Genomic DNA, 25,924 nt, shown 5'->3' with positions numbered 1-25,924 from the left:
GTTTTCAGTCTTCCACTCATCCTGAGGTACATGGCTTTGCTCTGGGGGCTATGAACCTCTTTGTCATCCCCACTTAAATTGACATTCTGACAATATATATATTTCATGAATGAGTGTGGCAAAAAGCTGTGCTTTTATTGTACAAAGAAAGATTTAAATTACAAACCCATTAATCCTAAAGTAAGTGCCCACCTCCCTTCCTTTTACTCTTGCTTTTAAGAAATTTTTCACTCACAAAGTGTAGAGGTTTCTGTCTTTACTGATACAAGGATGATATGACTGGGATTTCCACATCTGAGGAAATAGGTAGTATATACTGTATATGATTAATGGATTTGTATGAAAAAACTTGTTTGCAATAAATACTTAGGTGTTGGCAAAGACACACACACACACACACACACACACACACACACACACACACACACACACACACACTAATCTCTCTCTCTCTCTCTCTCTCTCTCTCTCTCTGGAACTCTCTCTCTCTCTCTCATTGCCATGAACTTTTAAAGATTTTTGTGATATTTTTTCCAGTTCCTGTAGGAATACCCAATGGAACTCAGAATATTCTTGATCCTGATACGGAGGCATTCAATGATGATTTTGACTTGGAATGTATTGATGAAAACACAGAGGTTGTACAAGATGAGGTTAGTGAAATGGTGGTTTTATTAGTATTATATTTTTTCAGTTATGTCTGTAAGGATTTCATGGTAGTACTGTACGGTCAGGTGCATTTATAATTGTTACTAGTGTTATTGTTAATTTCTTATGTCAAATCATGTTAAATGATTGTTATTTATCTGAAATTTGCAGTGTACTTTTTATCTTTTACTAAGTTAAGAAGTTTAGTCTAATGGAATGCTAATTCATAGCTTGTCCTTATGCTATGGGATTTTTATTATGGTATCTTTATGTGCCGATGGAAAAGAAAAACTTCTAATCTTACTTATGCCTTAGTTCACAGTTGTGAGTTTAAAAACCAAGTAATGAAATCCTAAGTTGAATCTGCTCTTAAATGAAACCTCTAGTCACAGGGAAAGATCTCCATAATACATGCTGGTTTGTTCACAAAGTACTCATCTTATATTGCAGATGAAGTAATAACGGGTACTCTTCTCTTTTCACATATTGTCTAAACACTGACTTTCATTTGTAGCCTTTCATAGGACTTGTCATAAGGATTTTGTCTTGATAGGAGAAAATAAAAGCAAGTGTTGAAGAAATTAGGTAGCTAGGTTAAAAAACAGCAATGGGAAAAGATGAAAACTTAAAAGCCAAAGCAATATAGCTGGGAGCAAAGAGTTACTGCAAAGAATCTGAAGTGCTGCCTACAATATGCCATGCAAAGCACTTTTCGTGTAACGTTCTGTGCTTTCTTTTGTCATTTGAGTTTTTATAGTGGTTGTTGGTTATTCTTTACTTTATTTTTAGCCATACTGTACTGCCTTGTCAAGATTTGAGTCATCAGTTAATATAAAGCTTGAATTGTGTGGTGAGTATGCCCACTAGAGGAAGCCTCTTTAAGACTACAAATATTGCTGTTGTAGCTTTGTTATGATGAAGCCATTTATTTTTTACACTTCATTTCTGTAGTTCTATATCTCAGTTTTGTATAGTGATTGAATATACAAACAATATATTGACAGTCCTTTGGTGGAATTACTCTGTGTGGAAATGTGTGATAAGAAAGAGGATCAAATCACACGTCTGTTTACTCAACAGCCTGTCATTCTTGTGTATTCCCATGAAATATCCCAACCCTACTAATTGGCAAAGGTACATGTAGACCACTTTCAGCTTGCCGTGATTTATGACCCCCAGTTACTGAGAGTGGATTCAGTTTATTGTGTATGTATAATATATAGAAATGCACCTCTCTCCCCTTCCCCCCACTCTGGGCATTTGGACAGACTCCTGAATCACATCTTTGGATTCTCATAGGTATCATCACAAGGATTTGTTCTTTAATGGTGAAAATGAAACCAAGGCAAGAATGAGGAAGTTGGACAACTAGGTAGGAAGAGACTAAAAGGCAGAAAGCAGTATGGCTTTGGGCTGATAGAATGCGCAGTATTGTCCAAAGTTTCTTACAAGGCACGCAATAGATAGCATCTCTTATGGGGAGGGAATAAGTATATGGGTTTTGATGTATAGATCTTAAAAATGAAATAAATATGTATATTACATATTGCAGTACACTCCCTGAACACCTAAATTAGCCCTGGTCACCTACCAGCCTGAACTACATCCCCATAGCTTTTACCCACTAAGTGGGTAATAAACTGTCAGCGTTACCAACGCTTACAGGAAAATCTAGTCAAATGAGTTACCTGAAGTACCGTTGGCAACATTGCTGCAAGTCCCGGCCGAGTGAGGCCGAGATACCCCAATTACTTTTTTGTTCGCCATGCTGTGTGGGTGTGTCCCACATTAGGCGAACTTTTGGTCATTTAGCCCGACCCCCATTCAAGAATTTGGACATCAGATCACGATTTGGACGTTTTCAACGCATTTTCTCCTGGATGGATACTTTATTGATAGGATTTGGAACTTCTCTCCCGATTTTGACTTTGGACTCGTTTGGATAAGTCAAACAAGAAGACGTCACCGTCTGCTAGCGCCGATGCTTCCACTTTTTTTTACATCTTCGACAACAGAGCCTTCTTCTGTTGGAGATGCTGATGCTCATCAGCCCTACACGTTCTGCAAGCGTAGGATGAGTACCCTCAAACACGATCGACATTCTGTTTGTGTTTTTATGTAGGAAGACACCATGTAGTATCAGTCAGATAGGCGGCGAGTCTTGGTCGGTAGATCAGATGGAAGAATTATTCAAAAAGTTAGAGGACAAGTTACTAGCTGAGTATGTTTAGTCTATTTTTCTAGCTTTATGACTAAATTAACGGAAACTAGAGATACGGATAGTAGTAATAGTGTTGTACATACTAATCGTTCTTTTTCAGCCCCCCTGCCTGTTCCAGAACCAGCCCTAACGGGTGCTGGGGGTCATGGAAAACCGCAAACCTAGAAGGTAGGATCTGCCGGCCCCCCTGGCGCGGAGCAGGCAGTGTTGGCAGCAGATTTCCCCCTTCCCTCTAAAAGCGTAAGTTCTAAGGTGGATTTAGAATTAGGAATCACTCAGAAGGGTAGGAATTCTAATTAGGAAGTATTCAGGAAAAGTAGTTGAGCGTGGTCTTCTTTGGGTTTAGGTCTCTCATGTAGATCAATCGTTGGTTTTATTTCCTGCTTCATGCTCTGTGCAACAAAGGTTTCCAGATCCGTGAAGGGTCGTTCAGATTTGGTTTCTGATGTATCTGGTTCTGAATTTTTGTTTTTCCTTGAATACTCCTCCTTCGAAGGTTCCTTTTCCTTTGGGGGTTTAAAATTTCGTTCGTCTTGCGATGGTGGTAATTCTGGCAATCGAGTTTATCCAATAATCATGATCATGTCTTAAAGAATTTTCTGGGTTGATAATGTCTATCAAGATTATCAGGGGCAGGGGGAACCAGTCTATTCTCGTTGAAATCTATGGCCTCTTTGGCCACTACGGAAATTTCCCGTTTTTTTTTTCCCCCCTTTTTCTTCTAAGCCTGCTTCCATTGCCTTCCATTGCCCTTCTCAATCTTCTTTTCGGTCCGCTCTTTGGAGGGCTCTCGGGGTCTTTGCTGCGCATCCTGTTTTCTTGGCTTTTAACTCAGCAGAGCAAAGCTTTCTTGCTTCAACCCTGCATTTTAGAGCTCAGCGGCCCCCCTCTCTCTCTTCGGGGTTAAGGGAAGGGGTACTTTCTACGGATCTGTTGTCTTATCACCTTTTGCAAATCCGGTAGTTTCTCAGGCATCCGGTCTAGTTGCTTCTCAGGTGCTTGTGGAGGCTCCAGCAACTCCTTATTTCATTCTTTATGGGTTCCTAACTGTAATGTATCCTCCGCGATTCTTGCGGATGCTACGACAGTCAGCGATTCGCCTGCGCCAGCGTTCAGTGTATCAGCACCGATAGTTTCCTAACTGTAATGTATCCTCCGCGATTCTTGCGGATGCTACGGCAGTCGGCGATTCGCCTGCGCCAGCGTTCAGTGTATCAGCACCGATAGTTTCCGCAGCCTTTCCATTCTCCAGGATAGTTGGTAACTACCTTCTTCTGTTACCTTCGGTTCTGTACCTCTTAACTTTCCCTTCAATACTCCTTTGAGTTTCGGTCCGGTTGGGACCTTCTCCATCTGTCCAACGTCGGCGTTGGGCGCTCCGGTGGTTACTCCGAGTGTGGCTTCTTCCTTCTTCCCTCCTTCGGCTTCTTCTTTCTCAACTTTCCGGCAGGTTTTCTCTTCCCTCCGTCTTGGCATCCATGTTGGTTGGGGGTTGATTCCGGGTTGTCAGTTCCAGATTCCCATTCTCATGCGGTTTTGATACATCTGGATTTGAGTGGTTCGGGTGTTGCGGCCTCTTCGCTCTCAGGAGTGGGCGTGGTCCGGCCAGGTGTTGCGTCATCCATGTTGGGTGGTGCAGGGTTTGCGCAACCTATACTTTGGTGCCTCCAGTATGTTCGCGTTTGATACGTCAGGTTTCCTTCTCACGCACCCAGGTGTAGCAAGTTCCGGGTTTTCGAGTTCGGCGTTTGCTAGGGATTGGCCTGCCTCTTTCCTGTTCCGGCTCGGTCAGACCAGTCCGACAATCCTCCAGCTTGGTTGGACCAGTCCGACAATCCTCCAGCTTGGTCGGACCAGTCCGATAATCAGTCCGACAAGGATTGTTCATTTAAAGAAGAGGATCCGGTACCGGATATTAGTTCTCCTTCAGCCAATGAGAATGAGTATAAGCGGATGGTAGACTTCCTCACTTATCCTCAATCCAAGGTTCCGGAGGAGCCTACACTACCGAAGCAACGATGTTCGAGTCTCTATTGGTGACAGAACTGGTAGTTGCTCAAACAAGATGATTCTCCCTCCGGTCTGGTACTGCCTGACACCTCAACACTTTGGTGTCAATAAGGCTGGCATACCAGGTTAACATGTCGCCTGACTGTACAACGTTCTTTGGCAGAAGAGGAGGGGCTTCTTTTGAAGCTTCCACCTCACTATCCGGACATTTGGAGAGGGTTCTGTTGAGGGCGCCTTTTGCGCTCTGCAACAGTCTTTTAGGGAGGAGGATATCTCCTCCATGGTCTATTTCGTGTAGCCGTCGTCAGCAGTAGTGTCACAGCAAGCTATGATTAGTGTGGCTGCTCTGGGTTCAAGGGATGTGGCCAGTATAACGAACTTGTTGCTTCTAACTCATGTCTCCAGTGTCGGCAATTATGCATCGTTGAAGGTACAAATGTGGAATTAGAGGGTTCCTGTCTAACAGGGAACAGCCGGTACCCACTTGAAGAAGCCTCTTAGGGAGACTGTCTCTCTCTCTCTCTCTCTCTCTCTTTAATTCCAGGGTCATGTGTCTCCGCATGCTTTCTCTTCAGGTATGTCTCAGGAATCGCTGGGACTTCCACATCGAGAATGCAGGTATAATCTGGAACGATTCTCGCTTGTCGGATCGTCTGTGATTGTCAGAAGAAGCGCATCTGACATCTGGAAGGTCTATAGTCTCCCCTCTTCCCGACGTTCATCTGTACTCAGATGCCTCATATCAAGGTTGGGGAGCAACCTTAGAGGAACCCAGGCTTCGGGCCTCTGGAGGGATCGGGAATGAGAGGAGTCATAATCTTCGGGAACCTCAGGGCTGTAAAGGAAGCCCTCAGGTGTTTCTCAGTCCTAGTGTGCAACACAGTAATGGGTCTGCTTTGCGACATCGTAACTGCCGTGTCGTATCTGAGAACTCGGGGGGCAGGGGGACAAGATCATTAGAACTTAGAGGTGTATACTTTCCGCCATTCGGTCTCATTCATCAGGTAATCAGGAATTGCGGTAGTGTCAAGACTTCTATGACTCTAGCTCCTTGCTGGCTCTAACGCTCGCGGTTCCGGAATTCCTAATGCTCCTTACGGAAGTTCCGATGTTCATCCTCATGCGGAAGATCTTTTAGACAACCGCATTTTCACCATTATCATCCAAACTCTTGCGTGATGAACCTAGTTGCGGGTGACTGCTGAGCAAACAGCTAGACAGTCCAGACACTCTAAAGCTATGTCTAGACTGTTTCTTTCAGCTTGAGAAGTCAACCTGTAAGCTTTACCAGGTCAACTTGACATGGGGAAGTCTGTGTCATAAGGAATGTCATTCCATCTTTAGGCCTGCCATAACCGAAATAGCTGGTTTTCTTTTATTCCTTTGGAAAGTCAAGATTCTTCCATTTTCGGCTATTGCTGGCTACCGCTCAGCACTTTGCAGTACATTTTTCTATCTTCCCGAAAATTTCTAATAGTAAGATCTTCTTTGACTTGTTACATTCCCTCGGGCTCTCTCATGAGATTTGTCGGAAGTTCTAATGTTACGATAATTGGTTAGGTGTTTTATTTCTTTCTTTCGGCTTTAGCTGCAAAAAAAAAAAAAAAAAAATGGGCGAGATTCGGGAAGTTTCCTAGGCGGGAAATGATAAGTATCTCTCTTCTTCCGGAAGTCATGGCCGAGGCTAAAACTCTGCTTCGTTCGTTTAAGGTTCTTTATCTGCAAGTGTTTGGTTCCGGCATCAGTGGGGATGTCTTTACGTCCGATGGGAATATTTATCAAAGGTTGATAAACTCCATCCGTTTCTGTGTACACTTCCTGTCTCACCGCGGAATCCCACCGCGGAATCCTTCCCGTCCGCTGTCAAGGATGCGATTAGTTACTTTCGGAGAAGGGTTCCTGATTCCTGGTTCATAAGCGCTCACTACACGAACACAGTTGCGGGCACACTTCACGATTCTCGTGTGGTGCGAGGTTTATGCCCTTGAACGCAATTTAATTTGACGTGACATTATATTTAATATTTAACAATTTTTTTTTTTCATTACCGCACAGTATTCAGAGTATGTCCACTTCATCTTCCTTTCTAAGGAATGATTCAGAGCTTTCTATTCTGGAGGTAGTTTACTTGCGAGTCCGTCTTTGTTTTCTTCCTTTACTTACAAGACGTTCAATTCGCCCCACCGCGTATAGTGGCGAATTCTCCTATCTAGGGTGTGTTCAATTAGCTGAGGTGGTATTCTCTTAGTGTGAAGACTCGGAACATTATTCACCTAGTCCACGTTTAACGGCAAAGTCTGTTATCTAGGGTGCGCTCATTTAGCTAAGGTAGTACTCACGTAGTGCGGTGATTATTAGGTTAACTAGATAGAGAAATTCCTTCTAGGCTTTAGAATCTTAAGCAATAGTGATAGTATAATCACATGAACTTAAGTTTAGTACATCTTAAGTATCCTAGTCTTTGATAGTTTCCCTACGAGAGTCCAAAGAGGTGCTCTCGTAGGCTAGCCTAGGTTGTTTCGTCGGCGCTGGGATACTTCTGCGCTTGTCGGCCTTTGCTGCAACCTGCTGGGCGGAGGGTCATCGGCTCAGCACACTGCCTCATTCCCTCCTTAATGGGTAGGCTCTGAATATTCACTTGGGAGATGCATCGTTCTCCTTTTTACATGACAGTTATTCTCTTAGTTCGTGTAGCTGCTAACCCTTCTATCGTGGGTGCGTTCATTTACCTAAGGGGGTACTCTCTTAGTGCGGAGGTTCTTAGAGGCGGCCACTTGGAAGTCGGTGTCAGTTTTCACGACTTTCTACCTAAAAGACATTCAGTTTTCTTCGAAGAAGAATTTCTTGCATGGTCCCTTTGCGACGACCAACTCGATCTTATAATTACGTAGTAATGTTAAGGGTGGGGGGAACTCTAGGTAATGAATGTAGTCTGAGGAAATTTGGAATTTTGGATTCTCTGTTAGTCGGGGTTCATAGTGAGAATATTAAGTTTGACGTTAGTACTGTGAAGACAGGCAGGTCCAGTGGACAGGTTTGGTTTCTTCAACCTCTTCTGCGCAGACATTGGCGGCAACGGACGGCGAAGAACTCGAAGACCTGCACACTCAACTTCTCCTCTATACATGAGAGGCTACAGTAGCCACATGGGAGGTTCTTCGTACCCCTCCATACATGAGAGTGCTTTGATTAGCCACATGGGAGGTTCATCGTACCCCTCCATACATGAGAGTGCTTTGATTAGCCACATGGGAGGTTCGTCGTTCTCCACTAATCATGGGAGGCTATGATTAGCCACATGGTAGGTTGGTTTTTATTTTTTGCTACCCTCTATCCATGAGGAGGTTTGAATACCACATGAGAGGTAGCTCGACTCAGACCCTCCATAAATGAGAGTGCTTTGATTAGCCACATGGGAGGTTCATCGTTTCTCCACTAATCATGGGAGGCTGTGATTAGCCACATGGTAGGTTGTTTTTTATTTTGCTACTCTCTATCCATGAGGAGGTTTGAAAACCACATGTGAGGTAGCTCGACTCAGACAGTACCTAGACATGAGACTGACTTCGGGGGTACTCTCTCTACAGACATTCTCACCTGCCGAGTGGGATAACCAGGTGAGGATACATTCATTTATACAGAGTAGGCGAATAATGAGTTACCTGCTTTCCCTGATGGCAGGTCGGGTTGAATTAGATTGATCCCACCTCCACTAAATTTTGTTAATCGGGCTAATTCAGGTGTTCAGGGAGTGTATTGCAATATGAAGTTTTCATAATAAAACTAATATTGTAATACTTACCTGAACACCTGAATGATTCCCACCCTCCTCCCCACTTCAATTTGAATAGTGGATAACACAGTTGGGGTATCTCGGCCTCACTCGGCCGGGACTTGCAGCAGTGTTGCCAACGGTACTTCAGGTAACTCATTTGACTAGACTTTCCTGTAAACGTTGGTAACGCTGACAGTTTATTACCCACTTAGTGGGTAAAAGCTATGGGGATGTAGTTCGAGCTGATAGGTGACCAGGGCTAATACAGGTGTTCAGGTAAGTATTACAATATTAGTTTTATTATGAAAACTTCATTTTTGTATTTTCTTTATATTTTGGACCCATTTAGTACCTAAGATCATTGTCCATATTGGTCTTAGGTATGTTTGGACTACTACTAAAAAATTAATTTTTAAACATCTAACTTACCTGGTAGTTATATATATAGCTTAAGTCCCTGACGCCACGGCAGAATTTCAAAACTCGCGGCAATCGCGATCGGTAGTCAGGTGAACCACCTGTGCCCTCTACCCAGGTACCTGAACCATTCCAACTATTCCTCAGATCTTCCCTGCCGCTGTGTCGGTAACATCGATGGAATTTCGTAGCCTGTGTTTTTTCGCAACTTATTTTGGTGAAGTACACTTTGGCTTGGCTTTCGCTTTTCGCTTTTTGGATTTTCTTATAACATATCTGACTTCATTGAGTGTGAAAATGTGTGGGGGATGCAAGCGGCTTGCTAAAGTCTCCTTGGATCCCCACTTAGTATGTCTGAAGAACGGGAATGAAAGACCGGCTCAGAAGAGCCAAGAGTACTGTTTCTCACTCTTCTTGATATAACCAGGAATAGTTAATTCTTTCCCCTTGATAACTATCCTATTGATCCTTCTCCGTAGTGGTAGTCTCTGAACCCCTACTGAAACAGATAAGGACCCAATACTTAATGATTTGTTGGCTGCCATTCAGACCCTGGCCCAACAGGTAAAATCCTCTCAGAAGACAGGGATAATATGTGATCGATAATAAGAGATCTAAAAATAAAAGTGTTAATATGTTGTTAGTGCAAGTGCAGTGGAGGGTGCGACCGCTCGGTCCTGTTGTGCTCCTAGTCCTAGACCTCTTCCAAGCTCACCAACCCTGTGAGAAGGAAAGTCGACAGACGAAGGGAGGCAAGAGGCTTTAGCTAATGAGCAGTCGTCCCTCGAGCGTACCTGTTGACGCGTTCCCAGGGCGCTCACCCTCGCCATAGGAAAGGCGAGGTTAAAGTGTTTTTTCGTCCATTGGTTGCTGTACGTCAACCGGAGGAAGCTTTTGACCGATGTCGCACAGGCGGCCAGTTCTCAAGTAACCTCTAGGTTTGACGGGACAGCGAAAGTTACAAGTATGGACGCCAGGACGTCGGGCGTCGGGAAGCTGGGCGCCAGGGCGCCGAGCGCCGAAAGTTGGGCGCCAGGATGTCAGACGTAGAGAAGCTGGACGCCTGGACGTCAAGTGTCGAGAAGTTAGACGCCAGGACGTCAGGCGTCATGAAGCTGGACGCCAAGACATTAAGCTTCAAGAAAATGGACGCCAACACGCCAGGCGTCAAGAGACTGGACGCCAGGACGCCAGGCGTCAAGATGATATTTTGAAAGACGTCGCTACTTCCGTCTTCGTAAAATCGGAAGAAGAGAATGATAATATCTCGCATTCTCCTGTGAATCCTATTGTAGAGATTTCTGACGAAGACAATATAAAAGGCCATCAGCTTTTATCAGACTTGGAAAAGGCTTATGAAGATATTTTCGGAAATTTTTCCCAGAGAAATTTATCCTGACTGCTCTCGTTCCCCGCCTTCAGAATTTACTCTTGTGAAGGCGTCTAAGAGGCAGCATTTACTTAAGAATGGATACTTTCAGGAAAAACAATGAAAGACAGCCTTTGTTTTTCCTCATATATCTGATGTCGTGTATGGATAAAGGACTCGGAGATAGTTCCAACGAATCAACTGCACCTTTCTCAGCGGGACTCCTGAAGAAAAGGGCCCATCTTTGCTCTTTTTCCTGGCTAATGGGGTCACGTCAATCAAAATCAGAATTGATTTATACCTCTTTTTCCTCTCACCCCTTCTCTCAAGGTTTGGTATAGAGGCCTTTTCATCTTTGGCCCAGAAAACCACGTAAGATTTAAGATCTAAAACAGCAAGAAAAGTCCTACCTCGACTTTCATCGCTAAAAGAGTAAGGCTGAGGTTCCTGTGTTTCAGGTATTTCAGCTCTTTCTTGGTCGGCCTCCGATAGAGGTTCCTCTAGGGTGGGTAGATGAATGACAACGCCGAAGAGGCTCTACACAGGGAAGAAGAAGGACCTGCCTTTCTTCTCCTGCAGACTGCGGTAGGAGCCGGACTGTCCAGCCTGAGTAGGCCCCCCTCTAGTAACAAGACAATTCGACCTTTCTGCCAAATGCAACGACAGAACCAAGGCAAAGGTTCTACAGCAACAAGTATCTATGATGTTGCAAAAGGAGACCAGACAGAGAGTTCAGGATCCGAATTCCCCAGGATTCTACATTCGGTTATTCCTGATCCCCAAATACTTGGGGTTAGAGACCGGTGCTAGACGGGATTGCACTCAACTTTTTTGTGCAATAAACAAAGGTCGCTATAGAAACGACAAAATCGGTTCTAGCAGCGGTCAGACAGCATGACTGGATGGCCTCACTGGACCTCCAGAATGCGTATTTCACGTCCCCATGCACCCGATCTCCAAGAATTTTCTGAAGTTCGTCCACGGGAAAGGTTTTATAGTTTGGTCTCTCTCTTTCGCCTAAACAGACAAGGTTGACGCCTGGCTCTGGAGCCGAGACCTCTCAAGAGCAAGTTACCCAATATTGAGGGACGCCATGATAACACTTCATAGACTACAGATTGTAGCCACAGCAGCAGCCGGAGCTCTTCCCTTCCAGCCCCAAGGGTAGCTCTCCTACTAAGAACAAACATAGACAGTTCTATTCAGTCAGGATACCGGGCTGCAAGAGTGTGGCGGACACTGTGCTGCCTTCCGTACATCCTCCTCTTCCTCCTTCGGATTGGTACTGCGTCTGCGGAACCCTCCTCGGTCCATTATTGACGATGAGAAGGAAATAATTGCCGTGAGTTGAGGCTTCCCCAGCCTGTCCCCAGCAGCAGGAAGCCCCGCATATAGCTTCACTATAAAATATGCAGAAGACTTTGTCTTCCCAGCTGCAAAGCGTGACAACCAGGAAAACAGAAGAAGGATAATAGACGTCCAACTAAAGCTTCTAGGCGCCCAGAAGTTTAAGACGCTGAACGTGGTGAATGAAATTCTAGACGCTGGATGCAGTGGCGTCAAGCATCTAGGAGTGAAATAACATGATGACAAGCGTAAATGAACCCAAGACGTCAAGCGCCAAGGCATTGACGTCAGGGCGTCAGGCTTCAAGATATTGGAAGCCAAGACGTGGAGTTAGCTCAGGACGCAAGATGCACTGGCATCAAGCGTCTAACAAAGAATTAGGTCTACTGATAAACAGATAGAAATCTCAGCCGATCCCATCCCAAGAGGTTCTATGCCTTAGGATGAAGATTCAGAGTCAGGATTTTCGGGCTTTTCCGTTTATTGCAAAGACAGGACAAGCCTCAAGAAAATTTCAGAACTTTATAAAGAGACAGTCATGCTTGGCAAAGGAATGGATGAGTCTGCTGGGAACCCTTTCTCGCTGGAACGGTTTGTCTCCTTTGAGAGGTTAATTCTATGCCCGTTACAGTTTCATCTAAATCGGAACTGGGACAAGGAAATAGAACTGGAGACCAAGTGCATCCCCATTTGGAACCAATAAGACCGTGTTTGTAGTGGTGGAACGTCCCGTCAAGCTCCAGGAGGTCCCTTCTCTATATTAGAGGAACCCAGACCTAGTGTTGTTATCCGACGCGTCGGACTCAGTATGGGGAGCAACACGAGGGAAATAAAAAGTCTCGGGCTCCTGGACCAGAGAGCAGGAGGATTTAAACATCAATTAGAAGGAATTAACTGCAATCCTTCTAGCTCTCAGGGAGTTCGAACACAGTGGGGAACAAAGAGGTGCAGGTCAACACCGACAACACGGCAGCGTTGGCCTACATCAGCAAACAAGGGGCACTCACTCCAGGTCTCTATACGAGACAATAAGAGAATCTCTTCTTTGGGCAAAGGAGGAGAATGTAAAACTAGTAACCCACTTTATCCAAGGGGAGAAAAAATGTGAGGGCGGACATTCTGAGCAGGAAATAAAGTCCTCTCAAAAGAATGAACGCTACATCAGGACTTTGGGGACGTCCTTGCATAGATCTCTTAGCCACAGCGCAAAACGAAAGAGGTTGGACACTTACTGCTCTCCAGTACCAGATCCCGGGGCTATATACATAGACGCGTTCCTGGTGGACTGGTCCAACTTGGACGTGTATGCATTTCCTTATTTCAAGATAATACACAGGGTACTGAAAAAAAAAAAAAAAAAATTTGTGTCACATGAGAGGACCAGAATGACCCTTGTGGCCCCTTACTAAACGACAAGAGATTGGTTCCCAGAAGTACTGGATTGGATGGTGGACATTCCGAGTAGCCTACCTCAGAGAGTAGATCTACTCAAACAACCCCACTTGGAAAGATATTACCAAAACCTACAAGCGCTACTAGTAACTGCTTTCGGACTATCGGAAAACTCACAAGAGCCAGAAGTTTTTCAAGGAGGGCACTTGGCGCTATCGCAAATCAAGGAGGTTATCCACCATTAAGGTATACCAATCCAAGTGGGAGGTATTTAGAGGATGGTGCAAGGACAACCATGTGTCCTCTTCCAATATTTCTGTAACCCAAATTTGTATATAGAGAACTCACCAGCATGGAACCTAGACGTGGTCCTGAGGTTCCTCATGGGGAGTAGGTTCGATCCCTTGCAGAGGGCATCTTTAAAGGACCTCACCATGAAAACTCTTTTCTTGGTCAGTTTGGCCGCTGAAAAAGAGTTAGTGAGATACATGCTCTCAGCAAGAATATAGATTTTATACAAGGCAAGGCAATCTGCTCAATGCAACTAGGCTTCCTTGCAAAAATGAATACTCATCACAACCCTAGCCCAGAACGTTCGAGATTCGAACCTAACGGACATAACAGGGGAGGAGAGAGAGAGAGTCCTATTCCCGTAAGGGCTCTAAGGCTCTACCTGGATAGGACAAAGGACTTAAGAAGGAATTCAGAAGGGCTTTGGTGCTCAGTCAAAAGCTCTCTGTATAGATGTCGAAGAATGCTCTGTTTTATTTTATCAGACAGTTGATAAAAGAAGCAAATATGGAATGTAGAGAGATAGACTACAAGATTCTGAAAGTAAAGACGCACGAGGTCAGGGCAGTAGCAACCTCTGTAGCTCTTAAACAGAACAGGTCCCTGCAGAGTATCTTGGACACGACCTTCTGGAGAAGCAAGTTAGTATTTGCCTCTCACTATCTAAAACAAGTCAAGACATTATGCGAAGATTGCTATACGCTGTGCCCGTTTTATAGCATCTAATTCAGTAATGGGAGAGGGGAATACCCCTACAATCCCATAAACCAATACCCTTTTTCTTACCTTGGAATTGAGAATTTTTATGGTTGTTTGTGAAGACTGGACGCAGTCTTCCGTAATCATTGGGATGAAAGTTCCTTGGTAGAGCCCGGAACAAGGGTATTGAGAGGAGGTCTAGTCACATAGAGGTTATACACCGGTTGACAGCCCCTAGAGATTTTCAGCCCCCTGGGTGGATTGCTGGATCTCTTAAGGAATGCAGACATAATGAGAGGGAGTTCATTGAAGTCAGCTTCCTTAATCCAATCCTATAAAATAATACCCTTTGTTCTTGCCTTGGAATGGTTGAAATTTGATGGTTGTTTGTGAAGATTGAACGCAGTCTTCCACAATCATTGATTTTAGTCAGATGATCATTTTGTTCCTTGGTGACACCGGAACAAGGGTATTATAGGTTGTCTGTCACATAGAGGTTGGTACACCGGTTGGCAGCTCCTAGAGGTCTTCAGCCCCCTGAGTGGATCGCTGGACCTCTTAAGGAATACAGACATAATGAGGCGGAGTTTATTGAACTCAGCTTCCTTAATCCAATTCCATAAAACAATACCCTTTGTTCTTACCTTGGAATGGTTGAAATTTTATGGTTGTTTGTGAAGATTGAACGCAGTCTTCCACAATCATTGATTTTAGTCAGATGATCATTTTGTTCCTTGGTGGCGCCCGGAACAAGGGTATTATAGGTTGTCTGTCACATAGAGGTTGGTACACCGGTTGGCAGCTCCTAGAGGTCTTCAGCCCCCTGAGTGGATCGCTGGACCTCTTAAGGAAAGCAGACAAAATGAGGGAGTTCATTGAAGTCAGCTTCCTTAATCCAGGTAAGGACCTTAAGTTGGTTTATTAACCCTTAAGCAAATTCCAACGATGTTGGCTGTCTCTGACCCTCCACCAAAGGTGTCAATCAGCTATATATATAACTACCAGGTAAGTTAGATGTTTAAAAATGATATTTTCATAATAAAATAAATTTTTGAACATACTTACCTGGTAGTTATATATAATTAAATTCCCACCCTCCTCCCCTCTAGAGACTAGGGGCATGGAAGATCTGAGGAATAGTTGGAATGGTTCCAGGTACCTGGGTAGAGGGCGCACAGGTGGTTCACCTGACTACCGATCGGCGATTGCCGCGAGTTTTTGAAATTCTGCCGTGACGTCAGGGACTTAAGCTATATATATAACTACCAGGTAAGTATGTTCAAAAATTTATTTTATTATGAAAATATCATTTTTCCATAGAACCTAAGAGTTAGTGTCAGTTTACAAGTTTGTTTCTTTTCCTTTCCCATATGTTATTCCTAAACTGTTGTCTGTACTGCTGCCTTTTGAGTATAATTAAATCAGAATTGCACAAGTCTGGTCTGTGGTATCTAGATATTGATATGGGATTTTAACCTGTCATTTTTATTTATACTTTATGTTTGTTAATGTTGAACCTTCAAGATTTTATTGTTCTTATGTGTATTTGAATTTAATTACAAAAGGTAGTATCTGTTTAAAAATTTCTTTTATTTCTAACAGCCGTGGAGGTCAGCCAAAAAAAAACATATGGTTGATTTTGATGACGACCTTGATGAATCTGTAACTTTGGCATCAGGTGCACAGTAAGTATTGTGTTATTTTTTTAACTTTCGCTGATTTTATCATGAAATGGGGCCAGTATACCACAAATGATATCAAATTTTTGTAAGATGCTTGGTAATAAAGTAGGCATTCAGTCTTGAAATATTTGACAAGTTAGTTGCTTTGATGATTGATGTAATGAAAAGGTGATTTACTGATATTAATTTTAACATAAACTCCAGTGCCAATTCAGCAGAGCACTGAATAGCTAGTTTCAGATATTTGTTCTGATAGTAGTGATTTTATTTGAAAGCGCAAACTTTATTAGATGGTCAAGTAAAGGTTTAGTGTCTAAGACCTTTAATTTGTTCATTTGTTAGAGACCCAAGAAAGAAAGTATGTCATTATAGCAGGAAGCTTGTGTGCTTGTGTGAAAAGCGATAAGTTGACAATATAGTTTTTGAGTTGTATACTGTGTTCCATTATGTAGTTGTCTTAATTTTTAGAGGGGATAGACTGGATTAATGGGTTGTGCTAAACATGAAAGTGGAGAATATAAGTTAACGTTTAACTGAAGTGAAGGTGGTATTGTATTCCAAATTATTCCATTGAACCTATCAGCTTGTCCTAGCCATATCAGACATGAGAGATTGACCTCTATCAGAAGGGATTTAAGAAAGTATTCCAAAAAATGTGAACTGTTGTTGAAGGCAACTGCTTACTGTAGTAGGTGTATTGTCAAAGTAGGATTAACAAAGGAACTTGCTGTATTTGTTAGTTGCTGTCAAATAAAAATTTATGTTGGATGTAGATAGAGGACCAGTGAAGTCAACATTTGGTCTTTCAAAAGGAGTACAGTATACGGTCTTGATTAAGTAACCTGGGCAGGCTTTGTGGAATCACAGCTGTATCTTTGTTTATACAGGGCACAAGATGCTTACATAGTCTTGAAATGCTAAACTGAATCGCAGAAATTCTTATTGCATACAATACAGTTATTTGTAGTGTGCCAGGGTTGCACAAAAAATTGTGAAGTTTTTTTCCATGTCTCAGAGCTTGCTGTTTAGCAGTAATTGTAGATACGGCATCAATAGCCTGATTGTCTGAGCCTGGACAATGTAAGATGTAATTAAAGAGTAGCATGATAACTCATGATACTATCTTGCAGTTCTGTTATTCTTGATCTTTCCAGCGTGTTTACCAACATACAGAAATGCAGCTGATTTCTGGTTTGTTATTAGATGAAACTGTCTGCCTAATAAGAAAATGTTTCCACCTACACAATGCCTCGTCATTGACGTTCACCTCATTTTTGGTTGATGAATGCTTGCATTCATTGATTGTCAGTGTTTTGAAATATAATGCTACAGCCCTTCCATTCTGGCTTGGTGAAGCTATGATACTTAGTACTATATGATCTGGCATGTTCATCTCAACAATGACAGCTGAGATCACCGCCCCAGTTATATCATGCTTGAGGCCTTCAGAGCTGTCATGGGATATGTGTCAAGTTGATAACTACATCTTTGAATGGTATATAAGAAAACTTCCTAGTGATTAAGGGAAGAGAAAGTATGTTTCTCAAAGCTGGTAGGTTGGGTGTTCTGGGTCTGGCCAGCTACATCCACTAGCAATGATACCCAAAAGATTGAAGGATGCACTGATTATACGTCTATCATTATTCAAGGTCAAATTATTATCCTTAGGAGCTCCCATGAACTAATCAACTTGATTTTTCCACATACTGTGACCTCAGTATATGCAAATGTATCACAATACTTGTAGCTTCGTTTATCATTCCACCTGTAACTTTGGAAAGCAGGTTCTCCAAATGTACCTCTTATAATTTTGGGAGGCAGGTATTCCATTCATTACCCCAAAGGGTATCCTTCAAAACTGATAAAATCCTCAATATGCTTTAAAAGTAGTGTAAGGTTTGTCTTCTGCTTTTATTGAAATTTGATGGTAAGCACTTTACAAGTCAAGTGTACTCTACTCTAACAAGCAATTGTGCTCACCGTGAATATTTGGTAGAGGATATGTTTCAAGCAATGCAAAGTGCTTGCTTGTATGTTAGTAAATAGTCACCTTATATTCTTGGCTCTAATTCCTTCTGCTAATAGTTGAGAGACCTCTGAAATAATGAAGCAGTCATCAGATTGCGAATGGTGGTGGGATTTTACAGCTTGTGGAACATTCATGCCAGTTAAGCTACTGTCAAGAGGGATCAAGGTCCACCAACTTGATTTATATCACAATTTCGATTTGAGACATCGCATCAAAGTATGATGTCAGCGCAAAGTTTTTCAGGTATAATCAATATGATATTTTTTTTATTTAATGTAGTTATTCTGGAGCATTGCTACTGCATCTTAAAGTGTGGCCATTTCAGGTATGTGTTCATATACAGTAGGATTACCTGCATATGATCCACTAAGGTATTTATTTTATTTGGATCGTGATCTGCAACCAAAGTTAGGAAGTTTGAGAAAGTCTTGTGCTAGCAATGTTGCTGCTACTCTGCATTTGTTGCATTGGGATCATTTGTTAAACAATTAGGCTTTAGGTACTTTACCATGTTTCAGTTAAAAATGTATACATTTGTTGCATTGGGATCATTTCTTAAACAATTAGGCTTTAGGTACTTTACCATGTTTCAGTTAAAAATGTGTTTTATAAGATTTTTTTGCATTATTTTTACAGGAGAATGCGCAGTGACCAGCCCAAAAAAGCATACATTAGTGGTACACAACAATCTTACAAGAAGGACCCAGAGAGCACCAAGGGTCATTTCCATGGCAATGTTAGAAATGACGGAGCCACAGGAGAATTCAGTGGCATGAACTATGCACATACAAAGGAAATGTTAAAGGTATTGATTTTCATATTAAGCAAATTATCATCTTTAGAAATATTCAGAATAAGATTTATTGGTCATTGATTGATTATGCCACCCATTTAACTTTTTTTGTCAAGTTAATACTCCAAGGCCTCCTATATGGCCCTCAGTAAGAACATGCTATTCCATTTCAAGTTTCATGGACAATTATCCACAGCATGTTCTTCCCAGACCAATATGATATTGCAACAAGGTTCATATAATTTTAGCCAGATCGTCATCTTTTGACAAAATTCTTTTTAATGATCTGGTCTTCCATAAATCACATTATTCTGTAATACAAAGTGTTTTACTGGGCTTTCATTAGAACCAAGATTAGATTAGTAGTGAGTAGCTCATCAGACAATTCTGTAATATGCAGTCATAAAGACTGAAAAGAATTCATGATTTTAGGGATATTAATTTGTTCCTTAGGCAACCTTACCCTCACCATTTGAAAAAGCAGTGTAATGTTTGTTATTGTACACATTTCAAGTTTTTTTGCATTGTACAGCTGAAAAGAATCTTTAGATACATTTCCACTCTCAGTTAGGATAGATAGCCAACTACTGATCCCTGAGTACCAGATGAATGGTTCCACCCCACTATGGAGGTAGGGGGTGGGGTGGGGTGTGGTGGGATTGGGGATTACCTCCTTGAGGCCCTCCCCTAGAGAGAAGAGAGAAACAGGGAGAGCAGTAGGTTGAGAAATGGAATATGACATAGAAGTTATATTACATTTTAAAGTACAGACACACTTGTTCCTGCCCATACCACCAACATGCACACTATAGCAAAAAAAAAAGTATTAAGTATGTCACTCACAGAATCATTGCTTTTAATGCTTATACATTGTATGTACACTTACTTTTTATATTAGCTGTAACAAAACAGGGAAAATTTTGGTTTTATGATATGCAAAAGTGATGATGTTTCAAAGTTAGTGAGACTGTTAGTTCTTGGTAGGGTAATTGTTCTTACACAATATGCAAACCATTGGTCTTTACGATAGGAATATACTTCAGGGCAGTTGGAGACCGGCTATTTAACTTTTTAAACAATGTGTAATTGACCACTGACTATGAGTGGGGGTCCCGCCCACCCAGTCGGTATGCATTCACTTTGCTTTTGGCCGTCGAGAGGGAGAGAGACTTGCCGCTCTTCGCTCTGTGCCTGCCATTTGGCTGATCCGTTTGTTTATGTGATGTTTTCATGATATATATTAGTGTGTTGCTGTTTTTTGCTCATATCTGGAGAATAACATTCTTATATGATGTACTGCAAATCGAACCCGCTATTTTACCCTTGTGTGTTGCATTCTGATACAATTGTTCATTCTGTCAGAATGCAACCCTACAACTTTATTAACCTTGAGAGTGGTCAAACTGGTTTTTACGTTGCCAAGGCAACAAGCTTAAACTAGTTTCTCACCTTACTTATGACCCTACAGCACTCTTTGTCTTTCTTGGAGAGAGTTTTTTCCTTCACAGTGTGAAGGAAGGTTTGTCTTCTGAAAATTATTACTTGGCATTTGTAATGTTTTAGGTTTTTCAGATATTGTAGAGCTCAAGGGACTTTGGAAGTACAGGTTCTCTTGCTAGCAATATCTGTGGTATTTTACTGTATGTTGGAAGAGGCAAAGGGATCACTCAATTGCTCTCCCCTGTCTACAGACATAGGGACTGTTGTGTGAGGATCTCCGGACACCCATGCTGTGGGAGCAACAGGCATGGGTCTCCATGGACACCCATGCCTCTGACATCAGTCCCCGGAAGTCACCTTCCCAGGCCAGTGAAGAACCTACTGGCGCTGCATGGGGTTCCTCCAGCCCCCATGTATCGGTAGCAACTGTTGCACGGGGTCCCACAGGTGCATGGTTCTCCGTGGACACCTGTGTCACCAGAGGTGCATGGGGCTCCAGTAGACCCCCATGTCACCACTGTAGGTCGTGAGAAATCATTTTCCTAGGCAGGTAAAGATTCTTCTGCCTCTGCACAGAGTCCCATGGACTCCGTGACACCGGTAAGGTCCCCTGGTCTATGGACCCCCTGTACGTGGGAACGGTGCCAGGGTCCCAGAACAGTGATGCAGACCCACAAGTAAGCTCACCCAGAGAAGGAGGTCTTCTACTTAGTTTTCTTTGTCTGTAAAAGTCTCGGCCTTGAGGAAGACTACAGCACTCTAGGAGATGAGGTTCTGTCACGCTCAAGTTTGTCCCAGAACTTGTAGTGAAGACTTTCAAGTCAAGTTCAGTCCTATTTAGGAACTGGTTGATAGTGATCGTAACAAGGTACTAGTGTCCAGTTAGAGTGCTATGGTACTATCTTCAGAGGACTCAACACCTCAGGCCTGAGTGTCGACGACTCTTCATTAGCACTGGTTCGGCTAAGAAAGAAGTGTTCAAGAACACGATTTCTTTCTAGCCTCTTGAGGCTATCAACGAGTGGAATACGCCCAACATGTAGCCAGGAGTTCGTTCCGAGTACCTTGTGAGGATAGGGACATTAGCCTGTCCCTCACATTCCGGAAGAACCTACCGGTTCTACAGGTATTAAGACAGAAAGTGGTCTAGGCTGTCCACTCTCACGTCTTTCTACCTTCAGGACATTCTCCTCAGACCCTGGGATGGGACAATTTTTCCCTGGGTCCTGTGGTGGCTGCTAACAAGTTGTGTAGCTCACCCAGCTTCCACAATGGACAGGTTGCATCTCGCCTAAGGTGATCGGTGGCAAAGAGTGAATGTGAGAGGGGGACTGGCCCCCTTCCTTCTTGCTTTTATCTTTCCTCTCTTGCAGAAAGAGAGATGAGTAGCCATCCGTCATATGCTGGTCGGGCAGGCCATGCAGGTGAGCCTACATAACTGAGTACTCTGTCTGTAATCTTGGATAGATTAATAGATGAAAGTCCTCCCCTCTCTCTAGCAAGGGGAGAGAGAGACTGACGATAAAACAACCCGTTGGTTATCTCTAGTTTTATTGTCTCTGACGTTCTCACCCAACCCTTTTTTGAAGCAGTGTTGTACACACACACACATTAATTCGAAAGGTCCAGAATTCTGACTGTTGAACACACAGTTGTTCACACTTTTGTTCAGTGTGTCAGAGGCATGGTCTCCTTCCTTGGCTCTTACATGACCAGGAAGGAGGTCCAGGTGAGGCAAACTACCAGTCAGTTCAGAGGCTTACTCAGAATCCTCCCACCAAGGAAGTAAGCCTCCTTATTGTAAAGACCGATGGTTTGTATATTGTGTATGAACAATTGACAGATTTTTAAAGTAATTTTTACTTTTCCTAACTATACAAACCTGAGGTCTTTACAGTTAAATGCCCACCTCAAGCCACTCCTCATTCTGCCCCCTGGGTCAAAAGGCAAAGTGAATGCATACTGACGGGGTGGATGGGACTCCCACCTGTAGCCGATAGTCAGCTACATACTTAACCACCTTGTTTAAAGTTAAATGGCCGATCTCCAGCTGTGTTGAAGTATATTCCTATTATATAAAGACCGATGGTTTGTATAGTTAGGAAAAATACAAATTACTTTAAAAATTTGTCATTTTTTTTTATGAGATTTGAAAACACTTTTCATAGTTTCGTGACTGGAAATATAACTTTTTTTCATATTGGTATAGTTAAGCACTAAAAACTGCTGGCTTTTAACTAGGTATTTCTGAATTCCAACAGATCTGTTTATCCCCTTGTAGGCAAAATACAAATAGATAAAATTGTATTTATAACATGCCTTGGGAAGACTTCACATTTCAAACTGCACACATTCGATTAGATATCAGTCACGCAGAAAGGGAATTTGAAATGAACCAGTGGGCCTTGTTGCACTCATTATTGCTCCTTCTTCTCCTTCATCATCACCACTCTTATCACTATTGCTTGGGGATTAGTAACTGAATCAGGATTTATTTTTATAGGCCTAGTCACGCTCATTATTCTTATGGGCCTAACAGCACAAACTGACATTTTACAGTGAAGCATTGTAAGTTAATAAAATCTCTTTCTTTTACCAGTCATCTTCATAAATATAAGTAGTGAAAAGAGAAATAAGAGTAATAATTTAATTACTTTCTCTTACATGATTTATTTTGACAATTGGCAAGCCTAAAGTGAAGTGTTGACTCATGCAACAGTAACTGAACATTTGGTTGTCCTTCCAGCTGAGCACAGCTAATTTGTTTTTCATATGAAAACAGAAAAATAATGTGCAGTATTCAGCATTAATTTATTACAAAATTTATTTTTCATTAAATATTCATAAATGAATTATATTTCTAAGCTTCTTATCTAACTAGGTTGAAGAGAAAAAGAATTATAGTGATAGAAAATGATGCATAATTCAGAGCTCTGGTGCTTAACAAAATGCTTTGAAGCATACAGAAATGATTCATAAGAGAAAGATACGTATGTGACAGGAGAAAGGTATTTCTTACAATTTTCTTACAGTTTTTATTTAAAGTATAAAATCAACAGTGATTCATAAGTAATAGCACATTTTGACAAAATAAGTTAAATTTTTTATAGTAAACAAGGAAAATGTCTCAGTCATCAGTTCTTGTTATGAATAGCATGTTAAGGATTTTGTCCCTTTATATTTGTAGCTCATATTTTACTGGTGAAGAGTAATCTTAATATTTTCCTTGCTTTTTGCTTATTTCCATAGTACTTCCCCTTTACCACATGGGATTCAGAAGTTGTTTGAAATTTTATTTTTTGTCGTCTCATCTTGGTTGGTTCATAAAAATCCAGAGGTCCACAGTGTGCATTACATTTCCTTTATACCGTTGCCCTGTGCCGGTATAAGGCCAACATATCAAAAGCTTTCAAACTTTTGTTACCCCATGAAATTTTAAGATCTTGTAAAGTGAACAGAAATTGTTGGTCTCTTGTGATGTCCCTTGGTAGACAATATATTGGGAGAATATACAGTGGATTATATGTTTTAATAAACCTTTGCAGGTATTCCACCAAGTCTTTGGTTTACAGCGTTTTAGAGAGAATCAGAAGGAAGTTATCAATGCTGCCCTTCTAGAAAAAGACTGTTTTGTTTTGATGCCAACAGGTGGTGGGAAAAGCTTGTGTTACCAGGTAAGGTTATCCCGAGTCATGTCAGTTAAACCATTAAGGTGTATTAATATTAGATTAACTAGACCTCTGAGCAATGTTTTTGTATTTAAGTAAGTGAACAATTGACTGTAACAACTCTTTATGTTGGTTACAGAAGGGAAATGAAATTGGATGCCTAGTCTTGGATACAAGAATTATTAAGTTTAGATAAAGAGTAACAACCTCATTGTTAACCAAAGTAAGGGCAGCTTCAGTTAGGGTGAACAAGTCTGTACATCAGTTGTATGTAAACAGTCTAAAATACAAGTGCACCATAGGTTATTTCATTTGAATCGAATGAAATTTCTGTTCTCTTAGCTGTGTTTGCTTTCAAAGTATTTTTAATGGCAATATTGCATCCTTTACAGTTGCCAGCGTGTTTGACTGGTGGTGTTTGTATTGTAATATCACCTCTCAGGTCACTGATACTTGACCAAGTACAAAAGTTGACATCTCTTGATGTAAGTAGAAGAATTTTATTTTTAAGGTATGAAATTAATTGATTAAAGAGAGATATTGTAGTAATTATATCAGCTACTTACATGTGAATATAACTATTTTTGCAGTCATACTTGCTCTATAGCTCATTTTTATCACCTGTGATTGACTTCACAAGTTTGGCCTTGTTTTTCCCAGTAATAATGTTAACTTTCCAGATTCCTGCTGGACATTTGTCTGGAGATGTTACACAGAGGGAGGAGAATCTTATATATACAGAGCTGACAAAAAGAGAACCAGGTATCGCAAATGATTTTGTTCTTGTTGGCAATTTTTTTTTTTTTTTTTTTTTTTTTTGCATCCATAATATTTTTATGTGAATTTTAATGTTACACTGACCCCCTACTTTCTAATGTTAACAAATAGTGCTGAATTTATTTTTAGTCAGATAGAAAAGGGAATTATTTGTTAGCTTCATCTGGAAAGAATTCTAGTCTTAAGTTTCCAGCCTTTAGTTTTGCCTTGTCTCTAAAATAAAATGTTATTCTTTCGCACCAGTGTGAATATGTGAAAAACTGACAAATGGAGAGAGAAAACCAGAAGTGGGAAAAAACCATACAATAATGGTATGCTAAGGAAAAGGGAGCATGCTATGGAAATATTGGAGAAGGTGGTGGAGGAGAGACTAAGACAAGCTGTTGAAGCAATTTGTGCCTTACTACTCATAAGAGTATTGTTGCCAAGTTTTCTCATTGTGCCTTGTTAAGTCTCTTTGTAAACTGGACACAATGATGGAAGGAAGAGGAAAATGGTCTCCTCTCCTTCCCACTGCGTAAATGACAAATACAGTAACAAGATTTCTGTTTTATTTATTTTCTGTTTTTGGATATTATTGCTGTTATTAGTATTATTGTTTTTCATTTAATTGTCATCTCTTAGATATATGGAGTTTTCTTCTTTGTTTTGTTCTTTATTGTGTTGAATAGGAGCTTTGACTGATATTAATTCTCTCTCTCTCTCTCTCTCTCTCTCTCTCTCTCTCTCTCTCTCTCTCTCTCTCTCTCTCTCTCTCTCTCTCTCTCTCTCTCTCTCTCTCTCTCTCTCTCTCTCTCTCTCTCTCTCTCTCTCTCTCTCTCTCTCTCTCTCTCTCTCTCTCTCTCTCTCTCTCTCTCTCTCTCCTTAGAACCTTTCAGTTGTTCTTTTTAAAAAGAATTTATGAGACATGTGAAAGAAGTGAAATAGGTATTTCCCTATAGGGAGTTTTAATTAGATTAAAGATATTAACAGCATTAGAGAAATACTTATGGAAATTATTTATCAACAATGCAAAGAGTTAGTAACAGTATTTCACTTCAGTCATATAATTCTATCTTAAAAAGAGTGAGTGAAAGATTTAAAGATAAGAGATGTGAAATATGTTTTTTTGAGAGAGAGAGAGAAATTATTGGAAGTAAGGTGGGTCTGGGGAATTACTCACGATGATTGGAGGAACACTATGTTATCAGTGTGTTATTATTTCCAGCATACGTTTTGAAAAATATAGCACTTCCACTGGGATTATCATCACAATGTTGGAGATGGTAGTTGCTATCCTGGTTTGGAAACTCATTTATCACCTGAAATCATTGCTCAGTTCTTGTCATCTTTCATGATTCCTACTATATTCAAATGATATGGCATT

At 41.5% G+C, this 25,924-nt stretch overlaps 1 protein-coding gene across 1 annotated transcript in view; it reads left to right on the top strand.

Moving 5' to 3' along the window:
• Positions 1-25,924, top strand: part of LOC136831209 (recQ-like DNA helicase blm-1) — a 98,388-nt gene that overhangs the window by 25,807 nt on the left and 46,657 nt on the right. Inside the window, exons 9-14 of the mRNA XM_067091223.1 lie at positions 538-653; positions 15,772-15,854; positions 18,517-18,685; positions 23,659-23,787; positions 24,174-24,266; positions 24,462-24,543. Of these exons, the coding sequence (XP_066947324.1) occupies positions 538-653; positions 15,772-15,854; positions 18,517-18,685; positions 23,659-23,787; positions 24,174-24,266; positions 24,462-24,543 (672 nt within the window). The remainder of the gene's footprint in view (positions 1-537; positions 654-15,771; positions 15,855-18,516; positions 18,686-23,658; positions 23,788-24,173; positions 24,267-24,461; positions 24,544-25,924) is intronic.

Source organism: Macrobrachium rosenbergii, chromosome 4, assembly GCF_040412425.1.
Source record: "Macrobrachium rosenbergii isolate ZJJX-2024 chromosome 4, ASM4041242v1, whole genome shotgun sequence".
NCBI lineage: Eukaryota > Metazoa > Arthropoda > Malacostraca > Decapoda > Palaemonidae > Macrobrachium > Macrobrachium rosenbergii.
Note: the sequence above shows the minus strand (reverse complement) of the source record. Positions and strands in the feature narration are given on the sequence as shown.